Below are 25429 nucleotides of genomic sequence, written 5' to 3' on the forward strand. Positions count from 1 at the left end.
GGATCTCAGATCCCCACAGCAGAGGTGATGATGTAGGTTAGAAACACCATGAGAATGACCGGAATGTGACACAGGGACAATAAGGGACCTCCTGCTACTGGAAGATGGCATTGACCCCACACCTGGGTGGGTGCAGGGTCTTCCCTGAGTAGTGAGGGTGCGCGGGAGAACGCGTCGAGAAGACAGCATATCAGTCATTATCTTTCTTATTTATTCTGTGCTCCTTGCTGGCCACGGAGGCTCGGATCATTGTTTAGTGGTCACCAAGCCCAGAGAACTGGCTCACCCAAAGCAGGGACACACAGAGAGAGAGAGAGCTGTTGAAAAATCAGGACTGATCCTGGAATTATTGCTAGATTTCTGAGTTTATTGTGAATAAAACATCTGAAAATTCAATTTTAGGTAAGTGGTCCCTGGGATCGATATTAATCCCGGAAGCGGTCCGGGTCTGAAAGATCACCCATTCCTGGCAGAATCAAGGTCCTAGGGTCAGAAGAGCCTTAGGGCTCTGTGCAGCCACACCCACTTTACTTCGCTGAGTGCCACAACTTTTAAGGGGTCCCTACTCTTGTCCAGGGGTTTAAGCCGAGGAATGTAATCCTCCAGATTACTGAAGGGTTGGAGTTTAACTCCACTAAGCATATACGCGTTTTATTTCCTGTAAAGCTCCTGGCGACAGAGACGAGAAATCTTTCTCCATTTGCCAGAAACAACAGCTTCAGGCTCCGCCATACCCTGGTCACTAGGTCTGGGCCTGTCAATCAGCTCACCAGTCCTTTGAGATACTCAGACCGGTGGTGCTTACGAAGAAACACACACACACACACACACACACACACGCACACGCACACGCACACGCACATACGCACACGCACACGCACATACACACACACACACACACACACACACACACGCACACGCACACGCACATACACACACACACGCACACGCACACGCACACGCGCACGCGCACACGCACACGCACACGCACATACACACACACACACACACACACACACGGGGGGGGGGATAAACACGTGTTTCCTTAACCAACAATTATGAGAAGCATAAAGGATCAAAGAAAGTCATACCAAAATTTAAACTTCTCGTAACACCTTTGAAATCACTTTGCTGTTGCATCTAAGACCTCAGCTAAGATACCCTCGGCAGTCGGGCGCCATGTGGAGTGCCTGGTGTTCTCTGCGTTCTCTACACCCTCAGGTCTAACACGGCATGCAAATAGTTAACAAATCGTCCGGGAAACGCCTGGTCTGAGGGCTACAAGATGAAAGGTCTTCCAATGTTATCCTGAGTATTTTCTCTGGCAGGCAAGGTGGCTCAGTGGGCAAAGGCACCTCCTTCAAGGTGACCTGAGCTTGATCCCTGGGAGCCGTGGGGTGGAAGGAGAGAACCAGCTTCCTCGGGTTGGGCTGTGATCTCCAAGTGCACACAGTGCTGGCTCCTTTTATGTCCTCGTGACACCAGCTAGACTCCTCAGAGATCAGGGAGCCTCCTGGAGAAAATGCCGCCAGGAGCTAGGGCTCTCGGCACACCCGTGGGGCATTTTCTTAATTAGTGCTTGCTGGGAGAGGGTCCAGCCCCTTGTGGGTGGTGCCAGCTGTGGGCTGGTGATCCTGGATTGGCTAAGAAAGCAGGCCGAGCAAGCCATGGGGGGCCCCAAGCCAGTAAACAGTGTGCCTCCACAGCCTCTGCCTCAGTTCCTGCCTCCGGGTCCCTATTCTGCCTGAGTTCCTGTCCTGACTGCTTCCAGTGGTGAACAGTGATGTGGAGGGAGAAGCCAAGTAAACCCTTTCCGCCCCAGTTTGCTTTTGGTCATGGGGTTTCAGCACAGCGAGAATAATCTTAACTGAGACACACATTGCGCCATACATGTGCCCCCTCCCCAGAATAAATGAAGTGTAATAAAAATATATTTCTTGAAGAACGATGTTATAACCTCTCTTTCTCCTCCTCTCCAGTCTCTCTGTCTCTCTGTCTCTGTCTCTCTCTGTCTCTCTCTCTGTCTCTGTCTCTCTCTCTCTCTCTCTCTCTCTCTCTCTCTCTCTCTCTCTCTCTCTCTCTCTGTCCTTTCTCTGCCAGTTACGGGTGGGAGAAGGAAGGAAGTGTGGTTTTGTTTGTGTGGGGGGGGTGTTGGCATGTAGTAACCTCTTCAGACATGTCAACTAACATAGTTGCCCCACCAAGGCTGAGAACGAGTTCCCCTCCTCATTTTAAAACACAGAGATTAGACAAGTGACGTAAGATAGCGCAGGTACGCGGGAGAAGAGGGCAGGGTTGAAATCAGCATTTTTCTCGGGGGCCTCGGCTTTCTCCAAGTCTGTCTTCACCGTGTCTGGCTCCTCACGGTGTGTCCGATGGCTTTCCTGCGGGTTTAGTCCACACGCAAACGCAAGCAGACGGTTTGGAAGTCTGTACCCGAATCAGAGCCTGATTTGGATATTCATTGAACAAAAATCTGTTATACGAAATGTTATATTTATCTAAATTCTCGATATCTAAAATACTTTCATATATCAGACCTAAAACAATCAAGCTATGATGAACTGCCCGAGTTTCCACCAAATGATTACTGTCAGTTTGTGCAAGAAATGGTTCACTTTTGTTAGCAGTAAGTCCTTTTAGTTTTCAAACAAGAGAAGCACATTTTCTTCCAGCAGGTGGCGCTCTAAGAACACGATTTTGGATTTTAGAGACAGCCTAAGAATGCTAGTCGGCCCTGCATGACTTGCACTTTTAAAAATTATGGTCTGAGTGTGTGGGGGGGGGTGTGGGGGGTGGGGTGTGGGGGGGGTGGGGGGTGGGGGGGTGGGGAGGGGTGGGGTGGGGGGGTGTGGGTGTGTGTGAAAGAGAGAGAAAAAGAGAGCGAGAGGGAGGGAGAGTTAGCGTTTAATGGCTATTTGAAGGCCCAAAACTTCGGAGAATTATAATTAAATGCCTATGAAAATCAGAGATCACTTGATCTCTTGTTGAACATGTTCCGTACTTTTGCTTTATTGATAATATGGCTACTGATGGTAGTTATTTATTTCTTTACCAAATTGTTATGTTTCTAAGTTATGTCATCCTAAGTCAAAACGAAGCAAAATGTATTATCTTTTTAGCCTTGACCTAATTATTCACAAAAGCCCCGAGTATGAGACGGGAGGCAGAAGCGAGAGGCCCGTGGGGGAGTTCGAGGATGGCTGCAGAGCAAGTTTGAGGTCAGCAACAAAGAACAAGACAAACCAAAAGCACATTGAGAAAAGAACCGAGTTCTCTTTTAGCTGGTGCTGGGAACTGAACCCAGGGTCCTGTGCATGCTAGATCAATGGCTCAGCCCTGAACCCCACCTCCAGTCCTAGAAGAAAACTCATATGTGAAGCAGCTTGCAGCTGACGTTTTTGTTTACCTTTCAGTCATGGCCGAGTACAGTTCAAAAAATAAGCAATTTGTTGATCTTAAAATTCAGTGTTCATGCTTAAAATCTCATCCTCTCATTTTAATGTCACATTTTAATGTGACCTTCCTGGAATGGCCCATTCTATTAAAAGATGGCTGCCGTGTTTTCATTAGCTTCGCAGCTTAGTGTGAGTGAGATTTCTATTAGGTTTTAGTGCCTCCGCCCCTTAAAATTTTTAAATTTATCTTGGAAAGAACTCTGTTTTTGCTACCAGTGAACACCAAGCTCAGAAGTGTAAGGCTGAGAACAGACTCAGATCAAACACGAGTTACCTGTGAGGAAAACAGAGAGGAGACGGGGATGCACTCAGGCTAGAGTTTGCTGTGGGGGCATAAAGAGCTGGTACTTGTTAGCACAAGAGCAGTTGGGTGTTGTGATGCACCCTGTAGGCCCACTGCAGGGGAGGGAGGCGGAGACAGCCGGACACCCAGGACTTGTGGGCAGCCTGGCCAAACTCAAAATCAAAAGGCTGCTTGTGGGCAGTTCCTAATGATGAAACCAGAGGTTGACCTCCGTCTTCAACAGGCACAATTGTGTATAGACACACATACGCACACATAGGAAAAGAAAGGAAACGAGTTTTACTTAAAACTCAAGATCACACACACACATATATAAGAGTTTTATAAACCCAGTGGTTAGGGTGCAGCTCCTTTGAATGAAAAGGCAGTAAACTTTTTTTTTTTTAAGGCCTGAGTTCTTTTGGTTATAATTCTTAAGACCAACAGCCAATCAGAGAGCTCCTTTCCGGGATACTGGATTCATTTCAAGTCACTTTGAAGTACACCACCCGCGGTGACGCTTGACTGTGCTCAGATCCCCAGCCTTAGAGGCCGCCCAGTCTTGTCTCTAGGAAGTGCCCCTGCAAACAGAGGGCCACTGTAGAAGGACACAGGGTGGCTGCTTCCAAGATCTTTCCAGGAAACTTCCCCACACTGAAATACTTACCTTTTTTTCATCTATAATTATAAAAACCAGGGTGAGTGTTAGTCCCCTGTTGTGAGTAACAACATCCAAACTAATAATTACGCTGACTTGTAGTTTGTAGTGTTTTCTTGCAAAAACAAAGGACAGAAGATGTGTCTCACGCTACACCCATGCTTCCTGTGAGTTTCAGATAGCACAGCCTCTCTCTCCCACCTTCTTCCCATCCTTTCGCCCCCTCTTCCTATGTTTCTACCTATGATGGAAGTTGGAAGTTGGATCCGAGGGTAGAGCCAACAGGACCTTTACGTGAAAGAACTTGTCAGGCAAACAATATGCAAGACTTATTTTTTTTTTTTAGAGATAAATCTTAAAAAGTTTCCATAATCTTCATCCTATTAAAAATCTATTAAAATCTCATTAAAATCTATTACAATCTCAAGTATAATGCAAGTAGAAATCAAATTAGTAACTGGTATTTTGCACTGTATGCTGTACGGGGTAGGTTTTTTTGTTGTTGTTGTTGTTGTTGTTTTGTTTTGTTTTTTTGTCAACTTGACACAAACTAGATTCACCGGGAAGATGGAGCCTTAGAGCATCCCGCTAGGAATAAGACAGGAAGCGACACCCTCTAGGGTCTCAGCTTCAGTTCCTGCTTCCAGGTTTCATTTTGAGTTCCTCCCTTGGTTGCCCTCCAAGACAGACTGCAACCTGAAAGTATAAAATGAGCTACATCCTTTCCCTGCACCCCCGTACCCCCACCCCTTTGGTCACAGTGCCCTTCACAGCCACAGAAATGAAACTGAGACAAGCCCTGTTTACCTCTTATTTTCAGAATAAACATGTCCTGATGGTTGTGACTATCGAGCGGATGCTGGAGAGGCTGAAAAAGTCCAACGAACTCTTGGAGCTCATTCTTAAAGGGCTGAATGAGTACTTGGAAAAGAAGCGCCTCTTCTTCCCCAGGTTCTTCTTCTTGTCCAATGATGAGCTCCTTGAGATATTGTCCGAGACTAAAGATCCTACCCGGTAAGTGTTGTCCGAGCCAGGATGCCCAGTGCATACATCTGTTCAAATTTATTATTTTGGGGGTAGGCTAGAACACAAATAGTTATGGACAACTATGTTTATATAAACATTCTACAAGAATATTCAAAACATTATTAGCAATTATAGCTAGTTATCAGTTATTGAAAATATGCCAGGCGGTGGTGGCGCACACCTTTATCCCAGCATGGGAGGCAGTGGCAGGCAGATCTCTGTGAGTTCGAGGCCAACCTGGTCTACAGAGCTAGGTCCAGGGTAGGCTCCAAAACTACGCAGAAACCCTGTCTCAAAAAAAAAAAACCACAAAAACCAAAAAACAACAAACAAAAACAAAACAAAGAATATATATGTGTGTGTGTGTGTGTGTGTGTGTGTGTGTGTGTGTGTCTGAATATGTATGTATTCCTGAATGGGATGAACCTTGGAGTGAAATTCTTGTCTCACCACATATCTTCTTAAGATTTTCATGACACATCACATTGATCTTTTCATCTATATTCAAACTGTATCAATAAAAGCCAGCATCATGGTGCTTTGTGGCTTGCTATGGTCTCAGAGATGGGCCATTCTCAAATACAACACAAATAGGAATAACGTTAATAACTAGCTAATAACTAGCCTTTTAGGTGGGAGTTGTTTGGTTTTTGTTTTTATAGTAACCCTAGTCTAACAGTTGTCACTGGAGGGAATGCTGGAGGGGAGTGAATGTCGGCTGTAGGGTTCTTTCTTCCTCTACTGGGCTCTGCCAGCCTCCTGGCAATTCTCCCTAAATGGGGCAGCCTCTTTCCTTATGCGTCATTCTCTCTGCTTAGAAAATTTCTTAAGTGTCCATACACTTTCTTCGTCTGTCTCCTGAAGACACCAACATTTACCACTGAGGGAGGCCTTTTTTTTTTTTTTTTTTTTTTTTTTGGTTTTTTGAGACAGGGTTTCTCTGTGGTTTTGGAGCCTGTCCTGGAACTAGCTCTTGCAGACCAGGCTGGTCTCGAACTCACAGAGATCCGCCTGCCTCTGCCTCCCAAGTGCTGGGATTAAAGGTGTGCGCCTGAGGGAGGCCTTTTATACCCACTCCAGAATTGCAGACCTTAGTGCTTCTCCTCCTGTAGTGGGACACACGCTTCACAGCAGTGAAGGGTTTTCACTTGGATTTTTGTTTTTCATTTCACGTTCCTCCGTCCTTAGGAAAGAATCTGATGTAAAGCAGGCAGTGAATAAATGTTCTTATCAGTTTTTGTTTATTGGATATCTTGTGCATTGGCAGAAATGTCAGTGTCTAGATGACTAAGATAAATGTAGGCTCGCACGTCCGTCTGAATTTTATTCACAGCTGCTTTGTTCCCATGTAAGGATGAAAATGTGTCGCCGGGCCCTGTTAGATGGTCTGTGTCACAGTGGCCAAAAAGACAGTGGGCACACCAGGCCCGCAAAACCACTAACCCACTCCAAGAGTGTCCAAATCATCAAAGATTGGAAGACTGGCTTCCTGTGCTTGCATGCCCATTAGAGCCCTGTAGCTAACGTCTTTCAACCCCCTTTATTGAAAGCAAGCGTATGCATACTACTTTGTACACATTTTCAAATGTCAAGCAATTAGTGTAGAAAGAACCCTGACATGTTAGGAGCTGGATTTCTTTGATCAATTGTTTGATTTTTTTTTTGTCCCCCCACAGAGTACAGCCTCACCTGAAGAAATGCTTTGAAGGTATTGCCAGGGTCGAATTCACAGAAACTTTGGATATAACACACATGAAGAGCAGCGAGGGAGAAGTTGTGGAACTCGTGGATACCATTTCAACAGCCAAAGCCAGAGGCCAGGTGGAGAAGTGGCTGGTCGAGTTAGAGAGGGTCATGATTAAGTCCATTCACAAGGTGAGTGGCTGTATTTGTTACTTCTAGAGTATGTCATTAATAAGTGGGCTTCATGGTAGGAACTCATTGATTATATTTATTTTATGTTTATTTTATCATCTAGAACAGTATTGTTTTTTTTTTCTTTTTTTTTTACAGTAGGCACTGGATTTTTTTTTTTTTTTTTTTTTTTTTTTTTTTTTTTTGGTTTTTCGAGACAGGGTTTCTCTGTAGCTTTGGTGCCCGTCCCGGAACTAGCTCTTGTAGCCCAGGCTGGCCTCGAACTCCCAGAGATCCGCCTGCCTCTGCCTCCCGAGTACTGGGATTAAAGGTGTGCGCCACCACCTCCGGGCCTGGCACTGGATTTTTTGATTTTCCTGGTGAGACATGTCTTCCACAGTGACCAGGAATGACTGGATCACGTTTGACCTGGGGACCTACGAGAGGTCCCCCCAAGGCGTTTTTCAATTGTAATGGGTTGTCTTGTGTGTCTCTTGTTGATCTACATTTATTGGTCCAAGGTCAGCCTTTGCCGTATTTTTTACATGATTTAGAAGATTTAGACCTTTTATTTTTGTCATTCCCAGAGGAGACATTATTTTTAGGAATGCCTTGTCTATCATACCTTTTTAGACGTCCTATTCTACCACAATTAAAACATTTGACATTTTGATATCTCTTTATACCTTTGGAAATTGGGTTTTTTGTTTGTTTGTTTGTTTGTTTTTACCCAAGCCTCGGTATTATAGTCAAATTCTTAACATTTACTGTATGTAGGATTCATTTATCCATTGGTGTTGATATAACCTTTAAAGGCCCAAGAATTGTTTTGCATTTTAAGTTGGAAGTTTTAAAAGCCAGAGATTTAATTAGTATTAGCCTAGCTTTTGGATCTGTTACTTTTATTTGTATAGCTTTAGTTAATCTTTGTAAAAAGTCACGAAAGGGTTTTCTTGGGCCTTGGTTAACCTTAATATATGATTTATATGATTCAATTATTTTATGTTTTTTTGGTTTTTGAATCCTGTCCCAAGCATTTAAGGCCACTGTAGGGTGTAGGGACAGGATTCATTGTAAATAGTTTGACTCTGGATCAGCATAACAGCCCTCGCCAACAATTTGATTTTGGGAAGCCTCAAATCCTTTAGCCCTTCCTGGTTGTTTTTGTTTAGCTTCCTGTTGCCCGTAACACTTTCACTATAATTGTGGCCCATCTTCAAGGACCACTGAGACTAACTGAAGCCAATCATGTGGAGTAGCCTTATTGCTTGAAGCCCATGTTTTTACCAGCTCCCTAACAAATGGTGAATGCATGCCATAAGATACTACTGCTTGCTTAAATTTTTTTTTATCTTTTACACCTATAGATTTTTATTTACATTTTTTGTATCCATTTGGGTATTGAGTATTTGCTGGCTTGTCAGAGGTAATAACAGGATAAGTAGCTAAAACTCTAGGTAAGTCACCTCTGACGCTGAGAGGTACTGGTGATGCTGAATCCTTTGCTTACACCTCCTCTCCTTGTTTATCACTTTTGATACTTTTAAAAATCAATTTAAATTTTTTACCACTGTCTTCTGTAAATCCTGAATCTCTTGGCCTGTGAATATTTTTAATGGTTATATTGAGTCAAATAACTACTGGTCCTCATTTTACACATGTGATTTTAAGGTATCAATTTATTTTATTAAGGATATCTTTTTATCCTTGGATATTATTTGGATGCCTTCCTGGAGAGATACTCTATCTGCTAACTTACCATAACTTTTAACAGATTTTGATTGTCAATTTTAACAGTATGAATCTTTTTAGATAATCTCTCAGTACCCTTTTGTAAGGTTTTATAATCCATTGACCTGGATTGCATTTTGTCTGTCAAATTAATGCTATTCTTTATAATGGTATTAATTTTTTAGTCAACTTTTGATATTTAATGGTATAAATCCTGTCAGCTAGCTTTTTATTACTAGTCTATAAAGACTGTATCATTTCTAAAAGTGCCTCATTCTTGACTCTGTTATCAAATCATTTCTTTAAGAATATAATATGAGGAACAAAGCTAAGTTCCATGATCACAAAAAGTGGATGCACAAAAAATACCACATAATCCTTGTCACTTTGACATCTGTGTATATCGTACATGTGACCACGCCCAAAGTGGGCCAGTATTTTAAAGGCTATTGGTTGAAGGAGTTCCCACAGCAGAAACCGAGGATAAATTACTATTCAAAGTCTAACTGGCAATTTATTAGTTATTTGTTGCTACAACCAAATATTTGATAACAGCAGTTTAAAGAAGGAAGGTTTAGTAAAGTGGCAGCCATAGATTCTCCTCTACGATGGTGACTTCTCTAGCTCCAGGTAGCCGGCTAGGTTTTTAATACCAGGAATGATTTCTTTCATGTTGGTTACTGTCAATGTTCACATGCCACTACTGCATGCACCCTCAGGGATATCTTTGCCTTGCTGGCCATTAATGTGGTTAACAGGCCACAAAATTAAGGAAGTGTTCAGACTAAGACGTTCACATGATGGGTAGGGCTGTTGGTTGCTACCCGCGTTTGGAAGCTTGCGTGGTAACATCTGGTACCGTGAGGGCTAGTCCTTGGAGAGGAGACTTTCAGGTTAGATCCAGCTTGGGTCCTCTGGGCCCTGTGTCTGAAGTGCCTGGTGTCTTTACTGTTTTTTTCATTTATTGGCTGTTTGCTTTCATCTGACCTGCCTGTAGTTTTGTTCAAAGCCAGCCTGGTCTACAGAACAAGTTCTAGGACAGACAAGACTATACAAAGAAACACTGTCTCAAAAAAAAAAAGTGTTACTATTGGCAGTTACCTCTTGGCATTGTCTTTGTTCTATAAATATCCAGCTAAAACCCGAAGCCTAGAAAATTTTAAGTTGTTAGATATTTCTCTGGAAAATCTAATTTTGACAGTTCCTTCTGAAATTTAAACACCTAAGTCAGTATCACTCCCCAGAGGATGTTGCTCTCTTTGGTTGGTATGTATGACAGTGGAGAGTGTTTCCTATCGGTAACTTGTAGAAAGAGTAGATGTATCAGTCAGCTGAAAATGTGTAACAGAGTAGATGTATCAGTCAGCTGAAAATGTGTAACAGAGGACTTAAGTTAGACTTTGCGGCTTTGTAGTATTTGCCTGTCCATGAAATAACTGTTCACCTGTCCCGTATGCCCATAGCCGTGTGCGTCAGACCTATGTCCCGAGGTGGGATTAGGGTCTAGAACGCAGGCGGCAGTTAAAGGGGTGTGTGGCCTGTCTGTGTACACACGTGAGGTTGCATGGAAACCTGGTTTATCTGGACAAAGATCATATGGCGCACCATTGGCGACTCTTGTTTTGAAATTGCTGGAATTTATACTTTGTACCAAAATCCTACAAATTTGGCCAGCCCAAATGTACCTGGGTTATCTTTGGCTGAAACTAGTCAAATAATAATTTGAGAAATGTGGTCTATACAAATTGATAATGCCTGACAAAAACAATGTGTAAGTTGCCGACTTGAACGTGAGTACGAATTAATTTGCTCACGGGTTTTATATACGCCCTTCATCTGGATGAGGATGCTGTAGGAAGAACTGTGGTAGGAGTCGATTTAGTTAAGAGTTCAGCTCTTCAGTGGGGATTGTTCTTAGAATGCTCGTTTTTACCTTTTTTAAAAAACTAGGTGATTGGAGATGCAATTGCTGCCTATACAAAGAATGAACGAATTAATTGGGTCAGAGACTGGCCTGGACAAACTGTTCTCTGCGTATCTCAGACCTTCTGGACTGTAGAAGTCCAAACTGCTATCCCGAAGGGGCAACAGGTAAGCTTTGATTACTTCCATTTTCTAGACTTTAGAAAATGATTGTGATACCAAGAATATATTCATCCTCAAGTATAAAATGAAGATAGTCTGCTCAAAAATATACTTTTTGCTGTAATCCAAATTACAGGTTTTAAAAATAAGATACATAGAAAAAGATACATTGTTATTCAAGATTTGTGTCTGTCTGAACCATTTGTTAATTTGCATCCTGTCAGAGTCAAGGGGTCTTGATTCCCAGTCTTGTTGTTTATGTGTTTTTTATGACTTTACAAGGAAGTCCCCCAGCTCAGAAATATGGGGAGGGTGTGGAATAATAAACTTCTCTTTTGTGTCCTGAGTAAAGCTGCCCTGTGTAGTAATAAGGAGCGGCGGCGGGGCTATGTCCCCAAAACCCCAGCCACCTGCCCGGCTAGTTTTACCCGAAATAATTACACAGACACTGTATTCTTTTCATCACTGTTTGGCCCTTAGCTCTGGCCCTTACTGGCTAATTCTGATATCCCAATCAACCCATCTCTAATAATCTGTGAGCACCGGTCTTACCGGGAAAGATTCAGCATGTCTGACCTGGCGGCTTGCTTCATTGCGTGCGCCTGCCTGGGAGAGCGGAGCATGGCCTCTCTTCTGCTCCCGAGAGGAGAGATGTGGAGTCTGACCTCACTTCCTCTTCCTCCCGGCATTCTGTTCTGTTTACTCCACCCACAGGGCCAAACAGTTTCTTTATTGCTTAACCAATGAAATCAACAGATTGATATATGACACTCCCACATCACTTCCCCTTTTTCTGTTTAAACAAAAAAAAGGAAGGCTTTAACCTTAACATAGCAAAATTACATATAACAAAACAGTTATCAAGTAAAAATTACATCAGAAACATTTATACATGTAACAAAATTAACTGTAAATCTCTATCAATAAAGCAAAATCTATACTAATGCAAATTATTCATGTCTATATCATATCCCCCTTTAAATGTAAAAGAACATTTATAAACTATATTTGGGAACATGGGCGCAGTTTTTTCTCTCCAAACTGCTTCCTGCTGAATGGGGGCGTCGTTAATTAGGTCTTTCATGGTATAACCTGTGTGCTAGTTTCATCTCAGTTGGCAGTTGAGCAAAGCAATTTTCTGAAGATGTTCACAGCAACCCTTCAGGAGGACGTGGTCCATCATACCAAATCGGGATAAATGCAATCCACAAGGTCTGATCCTCTGTGAAAACAAAAGCAGAATCTCTTTTCCAAAGTATCATATCCTTAGATCCAAATTTTGAAATCATACCCTCATGATATCCGTTCTGGTTCCACTGGGCAGCCCATATAATGAAATGTCTCTCTGTACTTTGCTCCTTCACAGTCAAAAATTTTAAAGAAAACACAATAATACAAAGAATCCAGACTCTCTGTGAATTTTTCATCTTTACGCGGCTTATTTTTACTCTATCACTTTACTTTATTCTGTCTCTTTAAAGACTTTACCTTTTTTTTTTTAAACCATTAACTTTATTCTCTATATTCTTTTTCTTCTCTGTCCCAAGCCTACGTACATTCATCCAACAGTGTGACTCACTTAGTGGTCTGAATCTGTCCTATTGTGAATCTACAATTTTTTACTATCCAGGAGCACTTTTGATTTGCGCCTTTAAATCACTAGGCGCTTAAGAATCTAAGCTGTGACATTCCTAGGTTAACTTTTTGCTTTTTGAGCGTATATCTGTAGACCAGGCTGTCTTTGAACTCTCAGAGATCCGCCTGTCTCTGCCTCCCAGGCATTGGGATTAAAGGTGTTTGCTACACCTTGAACTCACAGAGATCTGTTTGTCTCTGCCTTTTAGGCACTGGGATTAAAGGCGTGTGCTACCACACCTTGAAGTCACAGAGGTCTATCTCCCTCTGCCTCCCAAGTGTTGGGACACACAACAACTTTCTTCCTTTTTTTTTTAAGAACTTCAACTTTTAGCTTGCATATATTTTTAACACACAGTAAACCATTTAGAAATTTTCTTTGTCTCTGAATCTCTCTTTACTGTATATCTCTCTGTTTTTTGACCACATGAGTCTTTAGTTTACCAAGCAATCTCACTCAGTAGGACTAAAGGCGTGGCTTTGATGGCTAGATGTAGCCCATTCCTTAGCTTTTCAGCCTCATGGCTGAGGTACTGGCTGTAGCCATGTTTATAGCATTTCAAGGTCCCTGCCAGCCAGCGAACTACAACAGACAACACTCAAGTCCTCTCTCTGTAGCCGGCCCTCCTGCCTCAAACAGTCAGAGTTTGCCCTTGCAGGATGGCCCAGAAAGCTGGCATTTTAAACACGCAGCTTTTTTCCTGCTACAGCTGAAAACCGAAAAGCATGCGTTCAGCTTTTCATCACCACCGTTTAAGTGTTTCGTGGCAGGACCTCTTAATGAGCTGCAGGCTTTGCAGCTAAAGCTGAGTCAGGAAGCCTCTCTTAGATGAGGCGCTTGCTTGCCTCTAGCAAGCAGAGCAGACCCAAGAAATTGCCATAAGAAACATGCTTTACTCTATTCTTTTCCAAGCTTTCTCAGGCTTTCTGTGGACTCATTTAGCCACACGTCTGGGCGTCATTTGTAGTAATAGGGGGCGGCGGCAGGGCTGTGTCCCCAAAGCCCCCAGCCGCCTGCCCTGCCCGGCTAGCTTATGCCCCGAAATAATTACACAGACACTGTATTCTTTTCATCACTGTTTGGCCCTTAGCTCTGGCCCTTACTGGCTAATTCTGATATCCCAATCAACCCATCTCTAATAATCTGTGAGCACTGGTCTTACCGGGAAAGATTCAGCATGTCTGACCTGGCGGCTTGCTTCATTGCGTGTGCCTGCCTGGGAGAGCGGAGCATGGCCTCTCTTCTGCTCCCGAGAGGAGAGATGTGGAGTCTGACCTCACTTCCTCTTCCTCCCGGCATTCTGTTCTGTTTACTCCACCCACAGGGCCAAACAGTTTCTTTATTGCTTAACCAATGAAATCAACAGATTGATATATGACACTCCCACATCAGCCCTGTATAGAAAAAAACATCACTGCACTTACTTTAACCATTTCATTTTTAATGTACTGATTTTGAATATATGAATATTTTGAATTCTGCTTAATACCAAATATTCAAGTATATTTGAGCATATGGGTTTAACACTATTTGGATGACTGCTATTAATTTAAAAAGTCAAAATTATACGTTGCACTCAGTGTACTGCTCTTTTTTCTTTCTTTAATGAAAGAATTTTTACTATCTTTTCATTCATCACAGATACTGTGAATGTCCACGTCGTCCCCGGCTTTGTGTTGGGAACGGACTCAGCTAGGGAAAACCTGGAGCGAAACTTTCCTGTTTCCCTTGTGAATTTATTCTATTAGCCTTGGCTTCTCTTTGAGCTCTGGGGACTGTCAGAGAAAGTTAAAAAAGGCCTCTTTGGCGTATTTTAGTCTGTGTCCTCGAAGATTTGAGACGTGGTGCTCAAGTTAGAGATCACTTCCTGCCACGAAAGTTTCATGAACCTTTCACGAGCCGCGTTCAATCTGGTAATAATGCCTGTATCAGGTCCTTCAGAGCTCTTTCTGCTTCCTGGAAGTTTGAATCGGCAGATTTTCTTTTTAACCCATCAAATCCAGTTTACATTGCTTGACTACTTACTTCCAGTTGTGAGGCCTGCCCTGGAGTGTGATCTGCTTACCAGGCCTCACACCACTGAATAGAACTGACCCCTCCTCTCCCAGCAGCAATCAAAGGCCAAAAGCTTCCCAGCTGGCAGGGCTGGCTTTGTGCTCACCTCCCCTTACCCATGGCTGGGATTTTTGTCTGCCCCCTCTTCCACAGGGATCCCTAGCTCTGTGTGTGTGTGTGTGTGTGTGTGCGTGTGCGTGAGAGAGAGAGAGAGAGAGAGAGAGAGAGAGAGAGAGAGAGAGAGAGAGAGAGAGAGAGCGCGCTCCCATTTAGAATTGAACACTCTAGAGTCTAGAGTGTCTTATTCTCTGCATGTTGCCCAGTTGTGGTTTGTGGTGTCTGGTTCATTCCCAGCTACTGCAAGAAGCTTCTCTGGTGAAGACTGAGCTGTGCGCTGATCTCTGGGCACAGCAATAAATCATTAGGGATCATTTTATCGCTATGTCCACTTAGTAGAATAATAGTAATGGTTCTCCCGGGGGCCATGACCTACCTAGCTACAGACTGTGGCCTCATTAACAGCGTGCAGTATGGGTTCCATCTCATGGGGAGGCCTTAATTGGTAAGATGCTCTTACTTAGTATTTGAAGTGAGAGTTCTAGATCAGCTGAAACCTGGCAGTTATGGATCCTTGGTTTAAAGCAGCAGCGAGGTTTTTGTTTATTTTTGGTGAGTAATTTGATATGACTTTAGGGCACTGTCGCAAACTAACCAAGTTTGGCCTTTGAGAGCCCTGCTTGTCCTCTTTAGGAGAACAGATCCGCCTCACCCCCATGCCGCCCGCTTTCCTGCAGGAAGGAGAAAGTGTGTGGAAATAGGTCAAGGGTTTTCAGGTGCCAGAGTGCCAGGGAGGGCATAGTGTCCGTGACAGCAAGTAAGCATGTGGGGGTCCCTTGGATGTCTCTGCCATGCGCATTTAATATTCTATACGTTGACAATGGTCTCCTAACAAAGGAGTGGCCTGCATTTGAAACTGATGAGCTGGTTGCGTGGCGGAAGACCACGAACACCTAGAGTTCCCTGAAGCTTAAAAGCACAACAGTTTCCTGTAGTGCCGCGTCCAGACCTCATGCGCACCTACTCACTAAGTGCCGTCTGTGAAAGGAGCCATGGAGGTATTAAAGGGCCTTTAAAATAGCTGAAGAGTGTCACTGGTACAGAGCTCAGGACACTGCAATCGTGAATGGGATTTTGAGTTAGTTTATTGGAGTGGAAAGACAGAAGGATCTAGGCCTGGCAAAAACAATTCCAGAGAACACAGTGGTCGTCGCCTTGGGCATCACCATAAGATGCTGGGAAGGAATAAAATGTGTTGAAACATTATTGTATCATTTTTCCAGTTTAGTTGATTAAGTTCTCCTCAATAGTATAACACCGTTCCTAAAGAGCTTAGAGTTTAGCATTTTTTGGAGCCAAATTTTAATTCTAACATTATTGTTTTATTGCAATAAAATACATTATTCTAGTACAAAAAAATTTCTATGGGCATGTAGTTAGTATGTACACCCGATGTGTCCAACTCTTGAATTTTGACCTGTGTTGTGGTAGAACATGAAGGCTGTAAGCAGGCTAAGAGATGCTGAGCTGTACTGATGAGGACAGACATGGCCGTGTGTGATGGGGCTCAAAGCTGTCTTTCCTGATTGAGCTCCTAAATCTAGTGACGTTCACTAAGGGGATTCAAGAATTTAAGCACTTACATGGCTAAACATGGATGGAACAGAAGTTAATTTCTCATTACTTAAGAAGCAAATTACTAGCAAATCATCCATGTAAATAATAGAAATGAAATGGCGTTTGAGCCTCGAGAGCTTGTGCAAAAGTAATAAAGTGATAAGGATCTTCAGGGAAGAAGTGCCTTGTCCCCAGATCGGCTCTCTAAACTGTTCATATCCTCAGAAGCTGGCTTTTGGGTTTTATTGTTGCCTCTTAACAACAGACCTGAATTAAACTCCTCAGCATGCAAAATTTAGTAAAAAAAAAAAATTATGAGAGCAGAGAAAATGGCCACCAGTCTGCTGGTGCATATTGATAATTCCTTCAAACACCATGTTTTTTGATTATTTTAATTTATTTTCATCATAAATCCTCCTTCGGTTTTGAATTTTCTCATCTACTGGAAGAGAGACTCCAAAGCCAGCCTGTTCCTTAGGCTTTCCTTTAGCCCAAGATAAACCAAACCATGTGGCATTATTTATTATTATTTATTATCATTATTATTGTCGTTGTTATAATCATTATCATTTCTTTGTTCCTTTTTGTTGTTATAAGAAAATACCAGAAGGTAGATACTTCATACTGAGATGAGATTTGGTTCTATTACAGCTGTAGGCTGCAAGTTTAAAATTCAGGCAGCCCTGTGTGGTTTTGGTTCCTCTGATGAGGGCCCTCTGGTTACAGCGCAACATGGTGGACGGTACCATGGCTAGAGTGAGCCAGAGAGAGAGAGCCATAGAATGAGCAAAACTGCAGGGGCTGGCAAGGGGCCAAGCGCCTCTTTAAGCAACAGTCTGTGTCAGCATCCCACCCCTGTGACAAAATGCCTGAGAGAATCAGGGCGGAGGAAGACAGATTTGATTTGGCTCAGGAAAAAGCAGAGCAGGAGAAGAGGAGAGAGAGAGACAGACAGAGAGACAGAGAGAGAGGCAGAGAGACAGATAGAGAGAGACACAGAGAGAGAGACAGAGAGAGAGAGACAGAGAGAGAGAGAGAGAAACAGAAGTGTGCCCATTGTACATTTTAAAGACATACCTCATCGATCTGTTTCCTTCCAGTAAGTCTGCCTGAGGTTCCCACCGCCTCCTAGCAATGCTATCACCTACAAGCAAGGAGCGTTTCATAGCCAAAGCAGAACACAGGCCATTCTCATGGGAATCACTCCAGTTCCACAGGAGTGATTGCCCACTGTGTCTGACAGAATCGGTTTGTTTGTGCGGAAGAAAATCAGTTCCTCAGTCCCTTCGAGGGCGATGTTCACAACCTGGGCACAGCCCACAAGGCTCTTTCCAGCTTCCACCAGCTCAGCTCTGCCTCCAGCACTTGAACCACCGAGGCACACCTGCAAATCATATTCCAACCATCACGCTGCTGATATTCCAAGCCTCAGGTAGCAAGCTTATAGAAGAATGCTCGGAGAACTCAAGTGATCAAAGGCAGAAAGGGGTGGCCCGAGTTTCTCATCACTTCCTAGTGTCTCTTCCCTGTCTCTCTCCCCTTTCTGCGAGTCTCTGTGAAGAGGAGAACGTTTTCAGGCGCTCAGAGTGACAGACTCACTGACTTCATGGAAGAGCCACGGTTGACTCGGATTGGGTCTCCAGGGAGAATAGTAGAGGGGTAGAGAAATAAGAGGCTGGCACAAGTCCCGTTTGCCCACTGTGTCTGACAGAATCGGTTTGTTTTCCTTAATTGCTTTATAGTAGGGAAAATAGATTAATTTTAAATTACATGGAAATTACGATTAAAAATGCAGAGGTTATCTCATATATATGGGTATATATCTATGTATGATAATATCACATTTATATGCATAAATAAAATACTCTGACAAAATATTTTGTTCACGCCGATTCTGATCATATTTTTTTTTCCAGGCCCTTGAGGACTACTTGGGTAAATGTAACAATCAAATCGATGACATCGTCACGTTGGTCCGTGGCAAACTGTCCAAGCAGAACCGGGTCACTCTGGGAGCCCTTGTGGTATTGGATGTCCACGCTAGGGACGTCCTCGCAAACCTCGTGCGGAAGAAAATCAGCGACGACACCGACTTCGAATGGTTAAGTCAGCTGAGGTATTACTGGCAAGTAAGTGGTTTCGTGCAGCAGTTTCAGCTCACAGCTTTGTAATTCACGCTCGCTCGGTGGGAAGGGTTACCGCATCAGTGAGACAGGCCTTTTGCTAATGACCTCCTATATATGTTTTTCCAGACTGAAATGTAAGGCAGCCAATAACTGCACCCATTATCATCAATATCTGCATCTGTATACCTGTATTTGCATTCACATGTATTATTCTATAGTAACATGCATGTCCATAAGGAAGGGGTTTTTCAGGCTGTCTGGGTGAATGATGCTGCTTTGACCATGTCTGGGAAGGAAGGAGGGGCAGTCATGGTGGCCTGGGGAGTGTGGGGGGGACTCAGCAGTTCTCAGGGTTCCGTGTAAATCTTAGGAGGCCTGGGCAGGAGCAGACAGTTAGGGACCAGCACCGTCTGAGCCATTTCAGGGCAACAATATCTGTGGGGAGCCGGGTGATGTAGTCTGTTTGAGAAGCCAGATACTCCCTTATCAGAGTGTAGACAGTGCACTTATCCCTGTAGCATGTGGCTATAAAATTATGATCATGGTCGCAGTCCATATTGAAGAATAAATAGTAAGTGATAATACAGGAGAGAAAGGGGGCATGCTTTAAAATATTCTGTGAAAACCATGGAATCCATTGACTTCTGTTAGCCATTCAGAAAACTAGCTGCTGGCTCCTTCTAGCGAGGGAGCCTGTGCCTGAACGGTAGTTCTAAAAAAGTCTGCATCGTGGCTGTTCTTATCGGAAGAGCTTGCGAATTCATGCTTTCTTTCTAACCAACTCCATTTGATCTGCTTGGCCCCAGGAAAATCATTTAGAAACAAAGATGATCAACGCTGGCTTGCGATATGGCTATGAATATCTCGGCAATTCCCCTCGACTGGTCATAACCCCACTCACAGACCGCTGCTACAGGTAAGCCCCGTTTTCCAGAGATGGATGGGAACTAACGTCCACACCTAGCCCCTGGACCAATGACTGAGCTAGAGGTACTTCATTATTTCTGCCTTGCAGTCTGTATGTTCACTGTGCTGTTTGCCCCACCTCTTAAGCCTTCTCTCAACTCTGCCAGTTCCTGGGGACCGAGGTGTTCTTAGGCATGGCTGTGGTTAGTTAGCACTTTCTATTCCCCGTTTCCTCCTTTCTTACTCAAACTCTCTGGAATCTTTTTGGATCACTTGAGGTATTTCTTTTTCCTTCCCCTGAACACTGAAGTTTCTAGAGTTCTGTCTCTATGTCCCACATTTTGCAGACTGTGCGTTTCCAGACTGGAATCTATGTCCTAAAGAACCAGGACTGGACCTTTCCCCTGCAGTCCTTCACAGTGCACACATCCAATTGTTAAGTTAATATTTACATCTCATCCCGGGCACAGGTTGGGCGCAGACTGACCATTTTATGTATTAGATTAGCTTAGACTAACAGACTGTCCCTCTCAGAAGGTGGCAGGAAACATGCATTATGTTTTTATCCTCTTTGTCCTCCTCCCCCAGCTCTCCCTAGGCACACCCTCGCTCCGTTTCATTCCTACCCAGCGTTGTGAACTCTTAATTATTTTTTTAATCTATGGAGCCCAGTTAGTGCTGCCCGTTTGCTCTTGGGTACGTTGACATCCCCTGGAACATGTTTGCCTTACCAGAGGTGACAGCCTTAAAACAAACAAACAAAAGTACAACCAGATCTCGCTCTCTGCCGCTAGCGGTCACCAGGAGCTCCTGACTCAAAGGGGGACTTGATGCCACTGCCTCTCTCCGTGCTGAGATCTTCTCTGACGTGAGCTGACACAGGCTGTCCCAATCGTTGTTAATTCGTCTGTGCAACTTCCCCGTTGCACCGACACACCCGGTTTCTTCCCGTCTTTCTGCTCATCACAACGGGCTGAGGCGGGCTTGCTACATTTTATAGTCTTTATTTGCCCCTTTCACAGATAAAGGCTATATGCTATGTTTTTCCTCGTCTCCAATACCTCCACATCCTCTGGCTTAAAGGAGGCAGGACATAAAATGTTTTGAAGCGCAGTTTAGAATAGACTCGAGAACACTCAGAACCGTGAAGACTTTTGGAGGAACGCTATGATGTCTCGCATGTTTGATTACGAATTATAAAGACTTTCGGGTAGAGGACAGTGCTAATATCCGGGTCTTCCTGTAGGTCTATGAGGAATATAGTTTATGGGAACACGAAGTGGGGTGATTTGTTCATGTTTAAGGTCAGAAAACTGCAGCAGTACTGCCGTTTGCTTCATGCCAGTGGCCTGGCGCGTGGGCAGGCGCGGTCACTGGAGGAAGCTGCACAGCGGCCTGTGGCTGTTGCTGAGGATGGAACGCCATATCCTACTGAAGCCTGTATGGATGTCTCTGTATAGGATTCTCCTCAGAGTTGATGCATATCCATGCCCCCGCCATGCAACCGTGAGGGAAATCCTGAGTTTCATCCACTCACTCAAGACACAAAGTGTATAAGCTGGCTAAAGATGGGGTATATATTGCCTTTTCCTTTTTTAATATCAAAATGAATGTGACTAGAAAACAATACGACACACCATTTCATGACCTGGTGATAATAACCTCGGAGGAACATAGGACAGCTAGAAACACACGCGGGGCGTGTCACGCAAATGTTTTACCGTCCGATGGGGAAGCTAGATTAGAACACAGTTGTAGTAGCGTGAGATCCTGGAGGGAAACCCCAGGTGCCGCCGGCGCGTGTTACCCAGGCGGGAGCAGAGTTGGCGGGAGAGCCCCTGGAGAAGCAGTGAATGGCTGTCACGTAAGGCACAGCAAGGGAAAGACTCGCTGCCTTGCTTCGCGGGCGAGTTTGATTCACCTTCCTTTAATATGATTAGCGCACGGTGTGGACCCGTTAAAATAATCGTACTTATGTTTTATGTCCCCGGAGCCTTCATTTTGATTTTAATCCACTTACTCTAATAACATCCACAAAAATTAAACATCATTCTAAGCGTTCTCTTTACCTCTGCTAGGTCTTTTTAAGATTTTTCTCTTCATTGTTGATGTAATGTTACTAGCAGTTACTTAATTTTTTTTATGGTTACCAGGGATTTCTTCTCTGTTCACGTCTGTCTCCATTCTGGAACGCCCTTAGCCGTTGCCATCTAAATTGTGCCTCTTCCCCATTGTCTCCCTTCTTTATTCTGGGACCTTTACCTTTTCTTATAGTAAATCTTATATATTTGATCTAACTCTTTGGGTAATTTCCTTATAGTTACCTCCTAACACGTAATTTTATTTCCGTATGTTTATTCTGATGTTTAACCTGTTACTGAGTTCACAAAAGTTTATTGGGTGTATTTTTGTTGTAGAATTTCAAGCTGTCTCTTTTAAATTGACCTCTGTGCCAGAGAGAGAGAGAGAGAGAGAGAGAGAGAGAGAGAGAGAGAGCAGGACAGTATGCAGTGTCTGTAATGACAATGCCACTCACAGCTCCCTGGTCCTCTGCTGCTGCCACTTACTCATCAATGCCCGCCCCTTCCGGTTTGCACTGTGAGCCCTCTCCCCCTTTCCAATCTGTACTGTGAGCACGGTTAGGTAAGGGTTGCTCCCCATGCTGCTTTGGTGATGTTAGATGTAGACGTAGCCACAGTTCCAAAGTTACCACTAAAGAGGGCTTTAGGGTTTTCTCAGGTTCAGGGGGAAAAAAATCGTTTTTCTTTGTTTTGTCTCATGTGCATTGAGAAGTGGAAATCTGGCCCATCCCCTCCTTAGGAGCCATACAAGCTTGGTCCCCAGACCTCCAGGAAGCTTGTCATCCTCCTTGTCCGGTCTCAGCTTGACTGTGTCTCCTCAGTGGGTGCTGGAGAGACTGTGGTCCTATTAGAGATAAGGCAGCATTTTAGGCTTCCATAGTCGGTACAGAGAGGAGGCTCCGCCCCACTCCTGCTTCTTCCTCGGTTCTGACGACTTCACATCTGTGCTGTCAGAGTGTTTATGCGTGTGCACCCAGAGAATCCACACCTCTGCAGGCTTGTCATGTCTCCATCACTGGATTCCCTCATTCTTTAAGTGATGGCTTTGGATTTTACCACTATTTTCTTCCATGTGATATTTCCACAGTTTTCTAATAAGATTGGGTGTTCATACAGTCAGTTAGATTCTCTACATTGACCAGAAGCCAGGATTGAATTCCAGAAGTACATTTGTCATGTATAGAAATATGTTTATGCACATGCATTCTATCTGCCTGCCTGCCCATCCATTTATCCATCACTCACCTACCCACCCATCCATCTGTCCACCTACCCGCCTGTCTGTCTGTCTGTCTGTCTATCTATCTATCTATCTATCTATCTATCTATCTATCTATCTGCCACGCATCACGCCCCCGTGTCTGTGCTCTGTGCGCTGGCACCCAGTTCGCGAGCTTCGGGCAAGGGGGCTGGAGGTTAAAATACACAAACACACACAGACAGAGAGACAGTGACACGGGTCATCCTTGAATTCCCCAAGAATGCCCCCTTTATTGTGTTCAGGGGCAGATTATATAGAGATAGCCACGCCCCAGCCAGACCCACCAGAAACCACTCTCCTGCCATCAGGAACTCCTGAAGGTCTCATGCTCAGAGCAGCTGTAGGCACTCAGATCAAGGGATTACAAGAAATTCAGGATCTGGGGTCTCACTGCTCCCAACATCTATCTATCTATTCACCTACTTATCTATCTCTCTGTCTAATATATCCATCCATCCATCCATCCATCCATCCATCCATCCATCCATCCATCCACCTGTCTGTCATCTATCTAGTTTTAGAAGTAAAAGTAATAACAACGTAATGTACTGTCCAATTTTCTGAGGCTAGCAGGAAGGAGGGAAGGAATTATTAAAGAGGAAGTGGAGCTAGGATTCCATTTAACCCTTTCTGTTTTCTATGTGTCCGTGAGTCTGTCCATTTCTTTTACCCTAGGACTTTGTTTGGAGCCCTTCACTTGCACCTTGGTGGAGCACCCGAAGGTCCAGCTGGCACCGGAAAGACAGAAACAACCAAGGATTTAGCAAAAGCTGTAGCCAAGCAATGCGTCGTTTTCAACTGCTCCGATGGGCTGGATTATCTGGCTTTGGGAAAGTTCTTTAAGGTTTGAGTCAGCCCCTCCTCTCTTTACAGTGGGTCGCAGATCTTTACAGTGGGTCGCTGATCAGAGCCAGAGAGGGCTTATAAAGAGACAGCTCTGCACAAGCAGAAGCGTAACTATGCCTTGTAAACATAGAAGTTATAGCAAGTCCCAAGCATGAGCTTTGCCTCCCTCCAGTCCCTGCGGTGGTGGTCACTTCCTGACTGTTCCTCAGTGGGTCTTAGATGGACAAGCGCTACTAGGCTCTTTGGGAACTCTGACTACAAAGTGGTCTCTCTGGCAACAGACGTCGGGTCGCAGATAGGGTTGTTACCACTTCTTTAAAAAAAAAAGCAAGTTAAGTTTGCTTTAGGTGGGATCTTTAAATATATTGGGCAGATACAAGGTTGAGAACCACTGACTGTGGTGTGGAATTCCAAAGATTTCTTTCACCTCTGTGTTGTATTAGCTCTGGTTTCAGGATTTACTAATTGACTATGACCCTGTCTCTTGTGATGACTAAAGCTTATACTGCATCATTACTTATTGGTCATCTCTTCTCTGAAGAGTTACCAAAGATCTCCAAAGAGATCTTTGATATGCATGGAGTTTATGTTCAGTGCAAACCCAGGGTCAGGATTAGTGCGACTTAGCATCACATGGAGAACAGCCTCGGTCTCCCTGCATCTAAAGCATCTTTAAAGCACATCCCAGATACATAGTGAGATGCCACACGCTCATGCACACACACGCATGCGTACACATAGAATCCACAACATTTGTGCTCAGTTGATACTTAACTTTTATGTCTTAAAATTTAAATCTAAGTTTAAACATAATTGCTCATTCTTATTTTAGCGTTGTTCTTGTGACTAGACAGCGCGTAGTTGTGAGGCAATCCATTCTTAGGATTGGAAACTGGGCCTTGAATGTTGGCTCTATATGGGTATTCGTATTACAAAGCAGTCTTTCTGGCAACGGAAGTCATGTTGCATAGGGGGTTATTGCAAACCATTCTTTAAAAATAGCAAATAAAGTCAACTTGTAAATAAAAAGCGAAGGCCTAGAAATTATAGGTATACCTCTACACGCCTTCAGTTGTAGCCAGAGTAAAGGCAATACATTAGAAAGTTTTCCAGTTTATCAAACCCTTCATTCACCTAGAATAATGAATTAGTAATGAAAAATGAGCTGTCTTTAAAGATAACGGCGAATAAGCAATTTCCTTGATGGGATATTAAATCCCCAAAAAGATCAGGTGGGAACGCGTCATTTCGACGTGATGATGTTCAATCAGATAAAGTTGAAAATTTTATTCTCCTTCCCTCCCAGGGACTGTTATCGTGTGGAGCCTGGGCTTGCTTTGATGAGTTTAACAGAATTGATTTGGAAGTACTTTCTGTGGTCGCTCAGCAAATCCTTACCATCCAAAGAGGTACTGAGTTAGGCTATCTGTGCAGCACGCAAAGACAGACAAAAACGGGAGCAGTGAGCGCCCCAACCTGCGTGTGTCTGTGGCCCCGCTAAGCCGCTGACCTTGTGCTTGCCCACAGGTATTAATGCAGGCTCAGAACTGCTAGTGTTCGAAGGAACAGAGCTGAAACTCGACCCCACATGCGCTGTCTTTATAACAATGAACCCCGGGTACGCCGGGCGCTCAGAGCTGCCGGACAATCTGAAGGTACGAAGGGTGTAACTGTGACTTCTGTTTCTTTGTCACGATTTCTGAATGCAAAGAAGAGAATGTGTAAAGATATTCAGATAAATATGGAGAA

The 25429-nt window shown here is 43.9% G+C and overlaps 1 protein-coding gene across 1 annotated transcript in view; it reads left to right on the forward strand.

Moving 5' to 3' along the window:
- Window positions 1-25429, forward strand: part of Dnah7 (dynein axonemal heavy chain 7) — a 194700-nt gene that overhangs the window by 56648 nt on the left and 112623 nt on the right. Inside the window, exons 20-27 of the mRNA XM_075956368.1 lie at window positions 5220-5413; window positions 7102-7300; window positions 10961-11101; window positions 18377-18589; window positions 19393-19502; window positions 23510-23678; window positions 24987-25089; window positions 25208-25335. Of these exons, the coding sequence (XP_075812483.1) occupies window positions 5220-5413; window positions 7102-7300; window positions 10961-11101; window positions 18377-18589; window positions 19393-19502; window positions 23510-23678; window positions 24987-25089; window positions 25208-25335 (1257 nt within the window). The remainder of the gene's footprint in view (window positions 1-5219; window positions 5414-7101; window positions 7301-10960; window positions 11102-18376; window positions 18590-19392; window positions 19503-23509; window positions 23679-24986; window positions 25090-25207; window positions 25336-25429) is intronic.

The sequence above is a fragment of the Microtus pennsylvanicus genome, chromosome 22 (genome assembly GCF_037038515.1).
Source record: "Microtus pennsylvanicus isolate mMicPen1 chromosome 22, mMicPen1.hap1, whole genome shotgun sequence".
NCBI classification, from domain to species: domain Eukaryota; kingdom Metazoa; phylum Chordata; class Mammalia; order Rodentia; family Cricetidae; genus Microtus; species Microtus pennsylvanicus.